Source organism: Harpia harpyja, chromosome 12 (assembly GCF_026419915.1).
Source record: "Harpia harpyja isolate bHarHar1 chromosome 12, bHarHar1 primary haplotype, whole genome shotgun sequence".
NCBI classification, from domain to species: domain Eukaryota; kingdom Metazoa; phylum Chordata; class Aves; order Accipitriformes; family Accipitridae; genus Harpia; species Harpia harpyja.
The window spans coordinates 8,163,557-8,175,730 of record NC_068951.1 but is presented as its reverse complement, the minus strand read 5'-3'; the positions used below and the strand labels follow the sequence as shown (position 1 = coordinate 8,175,730).

At 65.2% G+C, this 12,174-nt stretch overlaps 1 protein-coding gene across 3 annotated transcripts; it reads right to left on the bottom strand.

Annotated features, from left to right (window-relative positions):
• Positions 1 to 210: 210 nt before the first annotated feature.
• Positions 211 to 10,329, bottom strand: LOC128149425 (ras GTPase-activating protein 4-like). Of its 3 annotated transcripts, XM_052804611.1 has the most exons (20): positions 10,180 to 10,329; positions 5,980 to 6,036; positions 5,461 to 5,574; positions 5,037 to 5,098; positions 4,780 to 4,912; positions 4,396 to 4,477; positions 4,082 to 4,213; positions 3,909 to 4,000; positions 3,514 to 3,637; positions 3,253 to 3,406; positions 2,842 to 2,906; positions 2,496 to 2,608; positions 2,238 to 2,424; positions 1,823 to 1,960; positions 1,394 to 1,705; positions 1,170 to 1,307; positions 957 to 1,092; positions 743 to 863; positions 601 to 659; positions 238 to 441 (listed from the first exon to the last, which is right to left on the bottom strand). In XM_052804611.1, exons 1-20 carry the CDS (start codon positions 10,317 to 10,319, stop codon positions 320 to 322), a joined length of 2,481 nt encoding a protein of 826 aa, XP_052660571.1. In that variant the 5' UTR covers positions 10,320 to 10,329; the 3' UTR covers positions 238 to 319. The 3 variants fall into 3 exon arrangements, with proteins under 3 accessions (XP_052660572.1, XP_052660570.1, XP_052660571.1); XM_052804612.1 differs by lacking the exon at positions 601 to 659 and having other exon boundaries at positions 211 to 441; XM_052804610.1 differs by having other exon boundaries at positions 229 to 441; positions 1,394 to 1,960.
• Between the last annotated feature and the right edge of the window lie 1,845 nt (positions 10,330 to 12,174).

Here is a 12,174-nt window from a genome sequence, read left to right as displayed (position 1 = left end):
CACCACCAGCCAGCCCACCAGAAATGGCACCAGCAGTGCCACCAGCGATGTCACCAGGGCCACCGTGGGCAGGGCCACCAGTGCTGCCACCAGCAGAACCACCAGTGCCACCAGCAGAGCTTTAACCACTCCCCAGCCCAGCGCTGTCCCGTCCCCCCACCCCGAGCCACCGGTGCCCAGCCCCGTGGCCAGCAGCGTCTCCACGGACAGGACAGGGCTGCAGGGTACAAAGTGCCTTTATTGCCACCGCCACGGTCCCCAGGTCATGGGGACCCCCACCCCCCCGGGGCGGGGGGGTGGGGGGGCTGCACCAGGCCCCTCACGTCTGCAGCTGCAGCAGGGCAGGGGTGGGGGGGGCCGGGGGCTGCACCAGGCGGTGGCAGCCCTCCAGGTCCTCCAGCACCCCGAAGAGCCGGCTCAGCCCCTCGGGCAGGGGGGTGCCTGCAGGGAGCAGGGGGGAGCAACAGTGAGACCCTGCACACCCAAGGGGGGCACCCCGCAACCACCACAGCCCCCCCCCCCCCCAACCACTGGGGACAAGTCCCAACCAGAGCATCCCCAATGGGGTCCCCAAAATCCCGCCCCCCCCCCCCAACCTACCTTCACCCCGGGCGCCATTTGAGGCACCCTCTGGCTCCAGCAGCTCCCAGTACTTTTCCCTAGGGAGAGGAGGAGGAGAGGGACGGGCTGTTGGCAGGAGGAGGGGGGGGTGCAGGGAGGTCCCCCCGGGGCGGAGGCTCACCGGAGGGTCCCTCGGAGACCCTGGAGGTGGTGGAAGAGGCGCTGCGCCTCCGCCACGGGGTCCAGGGGGTCACTCCAGTCCTGCAGGGTGACGCCGTGCCGGGTCCGGTCGCACCCCAGCCCTGCGGGACAGCAGGCTCACGACGGCGGCGGGGGGGACGACGACGACACCCCGCCAGCACCCCCGAGGGGGTCCCGGTTGCCCTCCCCAGTACCTGTCCTCTCCTTCTGGTGACAGCAGCTCCACTTGTCCCCACGGAAGACGCCGGGGTGGTAGGCACGGAGCACGCGGGGGTTGTTGACGCAGACCTTGCGCAGGGCCGACAGCCACTGGTTCAGCTCGTTGACGCACTGCGGGGGGACGACAGTCAGGGGGCTGTGACGCCCCTCGGGGGGGTACGTGCGTGTCGTCCCCGTCCCCGTCCCACCTTGCACTGGAGGTAGGCTGTCTCCTGCTGCCCACCCGCGCCCACGTAGACCACCTGCATGACGTGGGAGCTCCCGAAGCTCTTCTCCTCCACCTTCTCAGCAGCGAGGATGTCGGCCAGGGCGATGGCACCGCTACGCTGATGGGGGGCACAATGGACGTGACACAGGGGGTCAGTGCCACGTACCCTGCCACCACCCTCGCTGCCCCCCGGCACCCCCATACCTCCGCGCCGGGGCTCTTGCCGAAGCTGAGGGCCTCCCCGGTGAGGCAGAAGTGGAGCTTCTTGGCGGCGGCGAGCAGCGGCCCCTTGCCCCGCGTCTTGTGGACGAAGAGCGGCCCCTCCTTCACCACCACGGCAGGGGGGCCCAGCGGTCCCCCCTCACCTTCCTCCTCCTCTTCCTCCGTCCCCACCAGCCGGGAGATGAAGTCCTTCATCTGGGCGATGCCCTGCTGCAGGGCGGGCAGCAGCGGTGCCAGCCAGGTCTCCTTGGCCCGCCCGGCTGCCGGCTCCATGTTGCCCACCATCTGGACAGCCTGGAGACCCCCGGGGACGGCGGCGTCACCAGCCCTCCCCAATGGGAAGCAGCCAGGCACCCCAAAAACCCCACCTGGGTGACACCCCCCCACCCCCGGTGTCCCCCCTCGTCCCACCTTGGCCAGGAGCAGCAGCGTGCGGCTGGTGCGCGCGTCGGCGTGCGTCTCCCGCAGGTGAAAGAGCTTGGGGGTCATGATGGCCGGCGAGAAGAAGCGGAGGCAGAGGAAGCTGGTGACAGCCACGAACTTGACGTGCTGCAGCCGACCGAGGCGGGGGGAGAGGTGTGAGGGTCTGCCCCAACGCGGGACAGCCCCGGGTACCGCATACATCGACGCGCCAGGCACAGGGGGGCTGGCTTCAACATCAAACTGGGTTGTTGTTTGGGTGCAGCGCAGCCCCCCGTCCCTGGGGGGCTGCCCCCACGCCCAAGAGGGGACCCCATTGACCAAAGCTGGGGACTGCACCCAGTGTACCCTGTCCCCTGGGGACGTCCCTGTTTGACCCCCGGTCCATCCCCCGCCGCAGCCCAACCTGGTGCTGGGGGAATCGCTCCCCGACGCGCCCGAAGAGCTGCCGGAAAGCGGCGCGGATGACGGGGGGGCAGGCGGGGGCCGACTTGATGATGGCGTCCAGCAGCTCGCCCAGGTAGGACTGGAGGTGCTGGCGGCCCTGCTCGATCACCTCGCCCTCCGTCTGCACCCGGTGCAGCCCCGAGCACCTGCGGGCACCGGCACCGTCAACCCCACGGCCAGGGTCCCCCCCCGCCCCACCGCCCTGTGCACCCCTTACCCGACGTCTTTGATCTCCACCTTGCCGGGGTCCAGCTCCACGTACTTCTTCTCCTCGAACACGCGGGTGATGGTGGGTCCCAGGACAGCGTGCAGGTACGGCATCCCTGTCACCTGCCGAGGGACCGCACAGGGGACGGTGATGGGGGGCACGGCCACAGGTTTGGCACCTGACACCCCCAGACTCCCCGATAAGGGTGACCCAGGGGACCCTCTCCAACCGCCCAGTCCCAAGGGAAGACACAGCCCCACCAGCCCTCCCAGTACTCCCCCCAGGAACCGGCCCCAGTGGGGACAGCCCAGAGCCAGGGTGACCTGGGAAGAGCAGGTTTCGGGTGGTGTGGCACCTTGAGGAAGGACTCCATCGACTTCGAGGCCAGGGAGTTGCTCCGGAACAAAGTGTTGGGCTCGCCTGCAAAACAGGAGAGGGTCTGTGGCCTGGGGGACGGCCACAGGTCACCCACTGGGCAGCTGCAATCATGGGGGGCATTTACAGGGGCTGTGCCCTCCACCCCCGGCCATTTCCACGGGAGTTACGGGGATTTCCTAACCTCAAGCCACCTGCTCCTCCACCAACCTCAGCCAACCTCAGCCCATGAGTTGCTTGGGATGAACCCAACAGGTTCCCACCCGGAGCACAGCGTGATGGCTGAACCTCAACCATCACCCCAGAAAAGTCACCGCACAAGGTCCCGGAGGTTTTGCAGCCCCAGGAGATGGTTGGAAGCCTTTGGCTCCGCTCCCCGCTCCAGCCTTACAGGGCTTGGCCAGCTCCAGCTCGAAGAGCAGGTCCAGGAACTCCTTGACCAGCCCTTGGCCCAGGAAGAGTTTGACCAAGTTGACGGCGACCTCCTGCCGGCACTCGGCCGTGGTAGTTTCATCCAGGAGGGCGACCAGGTGCACTTGGCCATCCTGGTGGGGAGAGGCACCACGACGTGATGGGCCGAGGGAGACGAATGCCCTGGCAGAGAGCCGGAGGAAGGTGGGTGCCCCGGCAGGGCTTTGCATGGACCCCTCACCTGGCGCCCCGACTTCACCTCCTGGCACAGGAGCTGGACCAGGGGCTGGTAGCAGTGGGAGGGCAGCACCGTCTCGTCCCGCAGCCTCACCTGCAGCTGCAGCGAGCCCAGGCTGCCTCGGTGCCTGCAGGAGCACAGGGTGGGTGGGTGGACGGAGGGATGGATGCAGGGATGGAGAAGTACTTCACCAAGCAGGAGGTGGCCCGACGGCCCGGGAAAGCCTGGCCAGGCAGGTGGGGCTGCCCTGCACTTGCCCCCCGCTCCCAGACAAGGGCATTTCCAGGAGCTGCCCCTCCAAAGGGATGATGCTTCCCAGGAATAACCCCCTCCCCAGCGCCACTGTGGGCACTGGGACCACCCCTGGCACCCCCCAACAAGCCCATGCTGACACTCACTCGTCCTCCCTCGGCTTGGACTTGTCCGGCCGCAGCCCGAACCAGCCCTCCTCCTGCCCGGCCGCCTCCAGCCCCTGGATGCTGAACACCACCTGGGAGGGGATGGCAGGAGGGGGTCGGGCAGGCAGCCGGGCAGGCCCCCCCGGCAGCGGTGACGGGGTTTGGGGGCTCACCTTGCCCAGGAAGTCATTCCTGCCGACGAGGTCCCAGTCCCACACCTCCACGCACAGCTTCTCCCCAGCGGGCTCAGCCAGCTCGAACTCGAAGGTCTCGTTCCAGCGGGGGTAGCAGGATTTCTTGACCACCTGCAAAGGCAACGGCTTCATCCCCTCTCGCCAGGTGGATCCAACACCCCCCTGGGGATGCCAAGATGGGGATGCCGGAGGACAGGGATGGCTCCTGGCTGAGGTCCGGGCTTCCCAGTGGGATAATTTCACCTGCACCGCCAGCGGGTTGGGGGATCACGATAAACTGAAGTCGAACTCACGGTGCTCTCCTGCACCTTCCCGTTGTAGCGCAGGCGGACAAAGGGGTCGGAGGCGCCGTTCCGGTCCTTCCTGGCCAAATCCCTGCCGAGGAGAGGGGGAATTTCCCAGTATCCTCCCAAAATAAGGACACCCGTGGCACCCACTCCCCTCCTCGGTTCCCCAGCATCTCGAGATGCACACCCTGAAGACCAGCAGACGAGGTGGACCCTGCCCCGGGACCCCCATCAGCTGCTGGGTGGTGGGGAGAATGCTCTGCACCCAAGGCAGGATAACCGAGAAGACCCTGATACAGTGGGGAAACCGAGTCACGGAGCAGCCAGGACTCACCGTACACATCCCAGCTGCACACGCAGCCCCGTGCCACCCCCGTGTCCCCTCCTCACCTGGCTTCCAGCACGGTGCAGCGCAGCAGCTGCCGGCTGCCCTGGCTCCCCAGGACCTCCACCCGCAGGTGGATCTCCCCCTGCACCTCCTCGTCGGGGTCCACCTCGCTGAGGCTCATCCAGCCACTGTAGCCTGCGGGAAAAGATGGCACCCTCATGGGGGGGGGGCGGTCACTGGGGGGACCTTTGGGACCAGCTCATCGCAGGGGTGGGAGACGGGTCCCTGCTGGGACCCTGCCGGCCACCTGTCCCCCTACCCTTGGGGTGCTCCGCCAGCATGTCCCGGGTGATGCAGACCTTCCCGATAACATCATCGCGGCTGGAAAACAGAAGCCGAGAGCAGGACACGGCGTGGGATCGGAGCCCGCCCGCTCCACCAGGCCCCAGGTGGGACAGCCCCTGCCGTGCGTTTCGGCAGGGAAAAATGGTGCCCGGGTATCCTGGGCTGGGGCCACCACGGCGTGTCTGTCCCCATGGAGTGTGTCAGCCACCCTTTGCTGCCAGCTGGAAAATAACCTCAGGAAATAACTTCACCCATTTGTGTCCCAAAGCCCAAGCCAGCATGGCCAGGTGTGGATTCTCTGGTGTCTACAATGGGGTTGAGCACGCAGGCAGGCAAAGCCACCAACCTCCGAGTCCCCATGCCGAGCACCCACCGCCCCGCAGCCGACCTGCCCGTACCTGAGCGCATCCTCATCCATGACGTAGATGGAGATGCTGTGAAAGTTGGGCTGGAGCTGCACCTCGTATTCCTCCCCCCAGAACGGGGACAGCGTCTTCCACACCGTGGCAGTCCTGCGGGGCAGACGGCACTGGTGACGGGGGGGGGGGGCTGCCTCACTGGGGCGCTCCCCACCTCCCCAGCCCTGTGAGCTCCCCGGCTTTCTGTGACACATGGCGGGGGGCAGCACCCACAGTTTTGAACCCTCAGCTGGGGCAGGGAATGGGTCCCTGTCCCCGTCCTGTCTTGGGGTTCTGGGCTGGCAAGACATGGGGGGGGTCACTTACAGGGTGGGGGGTGGCCATGAGCTGTTAGACATCGCAGCCTGCGTCTGCAGGAGCAGCTCAGCCCAAAGCAGGGAATAATAATAATAACAGCAACAACAACATTGTGCCTGCAGCAGGGTGGATGGAGGAACCTGCCAGGAGCCAGGTGTGCCAGCAGGTTTGAGGACCAGCCAGGGACATGAAGCCACTCACCTGATGATGGCTTCATTGTCGATCTTCACGATGCAGTACGGGTCGCTGCTCCCCGTGCTAGAAGGACACGGCACGGCTCTGTCAGCGCCGCCAGCCACGGCCCTGGCCCCCCACCCCAACCCCACAGGGCTCTCATGACCAAAACCTTCAGCCCTGGCAAACCCACCTTGCAGGTCCCCCTTGTAGGGACACCCCGGGGCTATGGGGTGCTGGGGTACAGAAGCAGCCCCCGAAGCCAAAGACTTTGGTGGGATTTGACCATGGCTGCAGGCACATGATGACCCCGGCTTCACTCCCAGCCCGGGGAAACTCACCCCTGACCGTGTCCGGCCACCACATCCCGCTGGCAGCTGAAAGTGGCTTTCCTCTTCCAAATAGGAAGGCAAAGAACAAACAAAACCCACCCTTTCCCCGAAACGGCTTCAGGCACCCGCAGCCCCGTTGCACACACTGGAAGCGAGGCCACAGCAGCCTCCTCCAGCCCCGGGGTGCACCCAGAGCCCAACACCTCTGTAGGGACGGGGACATCCCTGGGGACACCTTCAGTGATGCAGAGGGTGTGAAGGGCAGGCAGCGTGTGCCACGGTAGCCACGGGCTGTTGGCAGCTGCCGTGATGCTCTGACCCTGCTTCCTCCCCGGGGATGACCCGAGTCATCACTCCTGTGTGCCGCTGCCAAAAAAAAAATCATCATTTTACAGCTTATTGCCCCAGTTATTCAGAAACGAGGTGACTCAGTTGCAGGCAGGGGTGGGGGCTCCGGCCAGAGGCAGAGGAGCCGGCAGGACCCGGGTGCTGGCCAAGAGGGTGGAAAGGTTGTGGCTCCCATCCCGCAGGCAGCCGGCACAGAGCAGCCTGCTCTGAGCACGGTTACTCATTAACGCCGGTCCTCATAGCCTTCGTCAGCCAGCCACAAGTGTCCTGGAGAAGGGGGGGACCGCATGGGTGGGGACCCCAAGCACAGAGCAATTTCTCCATCCCAAAACCAGGGAGGTTGAAAGCCAGCTGCTGGGGGGGATTAAAAGGGTTTGGGGGATTCAAAGGGTTTGAGGTGCTCCCTGCCCTGCAAAACACGGCTGCGGGGGGTTTCTTTTCTCTGGGTCGTGCATCCCCAGTACCACGCTGGCATCCCCATCACCAGGCACCCCAAGCATTTCGGGCCACACGTGGTGCTGGCAGTGCAGGCAGGTTGCTAAGAACAGCTTTCTGCCTGCCTGCTCCCATCTCCAGCCCTCCACTCGAGAGGGTTTTAATGAGAGCGATGGATGAAGCACCATTAACCAGAGCCTCTTGCTGACATTTCCTGCCTTATGCAAACCATCAAGCGGGCAGGGAGCACGGAGGCAGAAAGGGAACATCTGCCCACCTGAGCCGTGCCCAGCAACGCAGGGCAGGCTTCAGATGGGAGCTGCCTCGACACCGGCAGCGGGAAAACCTTGTCCCCAACACGGGGACGTTTTGAGCACACGGGCCCCTCCACGTCCCCTGGGACGCAAGGTGCCACGGAGCCACCCTTGCAGTACTCGGGCATCGTGCGCTCCAGGGATTAAAAAGCAGGGCGGCCAAAATCCGTCCTCCCGTGGGCTGTGATCCGCATCAGCAAGGGATAAATCCCCGCTCTGAAGGCGGGTGGGAAACCCGGCACCGCACTGGGTGACATCGTCTGCACAGCATCGCCATCCCTGGACGCTAACCAGCGCCCGGGAGATGTCAAGGGAAGAGATTTATAAGGTTTGCAGGTGCTCAGCGGGCGCTGGGCATCCTGCTGGTGCCTGCGCAGGGGCTACCAGCCCCGGCCCCCCCACGCCGGCACGGGCGGCCGCGGGAGGCGAGACTGGGGGGCTGGTGCAGGGGAAGGAGCTAGGAAAGGGGAAGGCTGGGCTTTAAAAAGAGGAAATGAAGACTGAAGCGTTAAAGATGGATAGCACAGTATAAATTGGGGGGGGGGGGTGGGAGGAAATAAACATGCACGCTTCCCGGAGCCATCCATCCCAACAGGCAGCACTGGGGGCTGAGGCATCGAGTTTTGCAATTAAAAATTCACTGGTGTAGACAGCAGTGCCGCTTTGCCCAGCCCCTGGGGGGGCAATAAAATAGAATAAAATAATATAAACCAAAACAAAATAAAAAATTTCCTTGCTTTCCTGCAATGAAAATGCAGGGGAGGATTTTGCAGCGCTGAGCTGGGAGGGGGCTCACGCTCCCACTGCGTCCTAGGGGAAACAGAGGGGCAGAGCCCACCCAGGGCTGAGCCAGAGCTGCTGCGGCCGTTCCTGCCTGCCTGGGTTTTGGACCTGGCGTTAGGCAGTGACGTGCCGGAGGGCGAAAGCAGGAGCGGGTTTCCTGCCTCTTTATGGGCAGTTTCTTGGTTTCGTGGCCGTACGGTGCCAAGCCCCGCGCTGGGCGGGCGCTGGCTTGGACGACAAAACCAAACAGCGGCTCTACTGCACCAGGAAGAGGTGGGAGACCTGTGGGCACAGTCCCACAGTCTGGCATCGAGGCTAAACCCCACTGAAATCACCCTGCTGCCGCCGGGGGAAGAGGGGGCTGCCGGTGGCACGGCTCCTTGGAGCAGGGTGGCACCAGGGGACTTACAAACCACAGCAACATCGGCCAAATCCTGCTCCTGCGACTGCCTCTGCTGAATCCGGCAGGAGCTGGGGGGGGGCCCACACGGGTTTGGGGGTGCTCCGTCACCCGTGGGTGCTTGCAAGCAAAGTCTGACCTGCAAATGTGCCCAGGGCTGCCGTTGACACCCTGCAGATGGATTTCCCCCCTGGGACATGGGCAGCCATCCCAAAGGCTGCGCCAGGGCAGAGCGGAGGAACCGGATCTCATAAGCCCCCGTCCACAGGGGAGGGGGCCGGCGGCCAGCGGCCCCCAAGGTCAGGTGGCAGCGGGTAAGAGTGCCGGATCCGGCGCTCGGGTTTCCCTCCGTGCCGGGGTGGCAGCTCTCCCTGCCCAAAGCCGCGTCCCAAAGCCTCCGATCTGGAAAGCTCCGCTCGAGGAGTTATCGCACAGCGGCTTTCTGCAACACGCTCTCCTAAAAAGCAAAGCCTCCTAAAAACCAGAGCCTGCCCACGCTGGTTCAAGCTGCCAGCAGGGAGTTATGCCAAGGGATTTAAAAATCAGGCCCCGACACATGGGATTTAAAAAAAGAAAAAAAAAAAAAAAAAAAAGTCATGTTTCTTTCCTTGTTTATCCTCTTTTTCCATGACGACTGCAGGGATTTTTGCTGGTTTTCCGGCAGCCCCGACCCTGCCCGGCTGCCAAGCACTCCCCAACAGCCTCCCACTGCCTTGGCAGCTGGGGGCCACCCTGATGTCGTCCCCCCTTGCCACCCCAACGTTGTCCCCACATCCCACCCCACAGGATCAGAGCAATGAGGCTAATGCCAGGAGATGTGGGCAGCCCTTGGGGGGCTGCCAAGGAGTGAAAGCCCGACCCAAGGGGCTGCCAGTGGAGCCCCCCGGCCCGCAGCCAGATGGGCTTGAGCCAGGGCTGGGAATGGAGCGGTGACGGGGGCCTCAGCACCCGGGCTCCTCCTTGCTCCTTTTGGGGGACGGCTGTACCAGGGGTCCTGCTGCTTGTCCAGGGGTCCCCCCAAAGGACCCAGTTCCAGGGCCAGATGAGGGGGGTGCATGGTGGGGGTAGCCCTGCCCCATGGCAGCACAGGGGAGCCCCACAAACTGGGGGCATTGCTGGGGGCACCCCACAGTACCGGGTGCTCGTGGGAGGCAACCTTAAAGCCATCCCTGGGGGTGTCTGCAAGCAGGGGGACACCAAAGTGCTCCTGAGGGAGTCCCCAGAGCACCGAGAACTGCTGCGGGCACCCAAAAACCCATCCTGGTGGGGAACCTCGAAGCAAGGGGGATTCCAAAGCCACCCTGGGGACAACCCCCAAAGCACAGGCACTGCTGGGGGGACCCCCCAAAGTCACCCTGGGGGGACCCCCCAATGCAAGAGGACCCCACGGCCATCCTGGAGGGAACCCCCAAAGCACAGGCACTGCTGAGGGGGACCCCAAGCCATTCTGGGTGAGCCCCCAAAGCAGGGGGGACACCCCAAAGCCACCCTGGGAGGGGTGTCCCCAAAGCACAGGGACCTGTTGGAGGGACACCCCACAGCTCTCCTGGGGCAGGCGGGGCTCCCTCCCGGGGTGTCCCCCCAAACCCCTCCCGGCCCCCCCGGGGGCACTCACATGTCCTTGGCGGGCAGGTTCCTGCCCTCCACGATGCGGATGGAGAGCGCGCTCCGCCGGGCCATGGCGGGCGGGCAGCGGAGCGCAGCCGAAGGAGCGGAGCGGAGCCTCGAACCCGCGGCACCCAGCCCCGCGCCCATGTGCGGGCCGGCGCCGCCAGCCGCCAATCAGCGTGCGGGGCGGTACGGGGGGCGGGACCGGAAGCCTTTCCCTGGCGACGATTGGGTGATTATAGCTTGCCGTCGCCGAGGGGGTGGAGCCTGGGTGGGCGTGGGCGGGGCTCAAGCTGTGTGGGCGGGGCTCAGGCGGGCGTGGGCGGGGCAGATGCGGAGGCGCTCCGGAGCGGGGCGGGGTCCCGGGGGGGACGGGGACACCGCGGGGGGGACGGGGACACCCCGCGCTGCCGTGGGTGCCGGGGGTGCTCAGCCCAGCACCCCCCCTGCGTTGGCAATTAAGGCCCGGACCCACATTGGGTCCCTGCTGCCCCCCGCTGCCCCCACGAGCCTGGGGGCTGCAGCCCCCGGCCCAGCACCGGCCGCTCCCCGCTGCCCGGCACCCCACCCCCCGCTTTGGCTTGCTTTTTTACCTTTTTTTTTTTTTTTTTTTTTTAAGCACTGCACCCCCACACACCTGCAGCACCCCCAGAGGGACCAGTGGCATTTGAGGGGGGGGGCTTGGTGCCATAAATACAGGAGGGGGGACAGGAGACCCCCCCCCGTGAGACCTGCCTTGGCTGGAGGACTCGCTCAGCACCCAAAGCCGGGGCTCAGGGCCGTGCCGGCAGACACTGCCGGACCTTGGCATTTGCGCCCAGCCGCCACGGGGACACCGCAGGGACACTACGGGGACACTACGGGGACAGGCTGCCCCTCTGCCTCCCCCGCACCGGGGGACAGGGGGACGAGGCACGGTCGCCTGTTACCATCGCTCACACCTCCCCATGTGCCGGCTCCGGCCCCGCACACGGCCGGGGCCGCATGTCCCACCTCCAGCAACGCCTGCGTGACAAGGGACAGCCCCCCCTCCAGCCGCTCGAAGCCGCTTTGCGGGTGTAACGGGTGTTTCGTGTCCAGGGATGGGGTAGGACGGAGGGGACCCGTGTTTGCAGGATGAAACCGTCCCTTCGCTGCGGCCGGGCTGATCTCCGCAGGGGTTAATCGCCGGATTTGCTTGATTTTCTTTGGCTGGGCTCCATGGAGGCCAGCTCCTGGCAGCGGCAGCATGGCGGGGGGGGGGGGGGGCAGGACAAGTTGCTAACACCCCCCTGGGCAGTGTAAGGACACCCCGGTAAGGGCGCTGTGACCATGGATCAGGTATAAATGTGATGCTGCCCTTCGCACGGCACGTATGGAAAAAATAGGGTTTTTTTTTTAATATATGTATATGACATATATTCGTATATGCATACCCACCCTGACTCCGCTCAAAGGGGGGCACGGCCACCCTGCAGTGCTCTCTGGCCTGCTTGTCCTCGGCACCAGTGGGGTCTCATCCTGCCCAGGCTGCAGGATCAGGGCACCAACAACCCCCGGGCAGGATCAGGTCCCACATCCCCCGAGGAGGATCGGGGACCCACACCCTGGTACAGGATCAAGAATGCTGGATCAGGCCCCCCCCCAGCCCCTGGTGCAGGATCAGGCCACGGGCTGCCGGTTCCCTCTTGCCATCTCGTGGCTAGCGAGGGAACATCAGCAGCACCTGGGCAGGATTGGGCCAGCTCTGCCTGGGGGAAACCCTCCTCCAGGTTTGGGGCAGGGAGAAATCGCTGTGGGGTGGATGGGAACAGGGAAAAACACCCCCCCATACCCCGTCACCCACTCCTGGGGGCATTTCTGTGCCCCTCACCCCAGCGTCGGGGTTGTTGAGTGGGGGTCAGGCTCCCCTCACTGCCTTGCGCTCCAGGGGGACTTTTCCCCGTTCAAAGTGGGCGCAGGTGGCACCGCGTGCCCCAAGCTGGGTGTGAAAATGCTTCTCCCAGTCCAGAGCATCCCTGGC

Excerpts from the sequence above, each read along its gene's own strand:
- LOC128149425 (XM_052804610.1), bottom strand. The coding sequence starts at position 10,319 with ATGGGCGCGGGGCTGGGTGCCGCGGGTTCGAGGCTCCGCTCCGCTCCT. Across the intron at positions 4,913-5,036 it reads GCTGGCGGAGCACCCCAAGG|GCTACAGTGGCTGGATGAGC; the intron begins GTAGGGGGACAG and ends CTTTTCCCGCAG. Across the intron at positions 4,214-4,395 it reads GGAAGGTGCAGGAGAGCACC|GTGGTCAAGAAATCCTGCTA; the intron begins GTGAGTTCGACT and ends TTGCCTTTGCAG.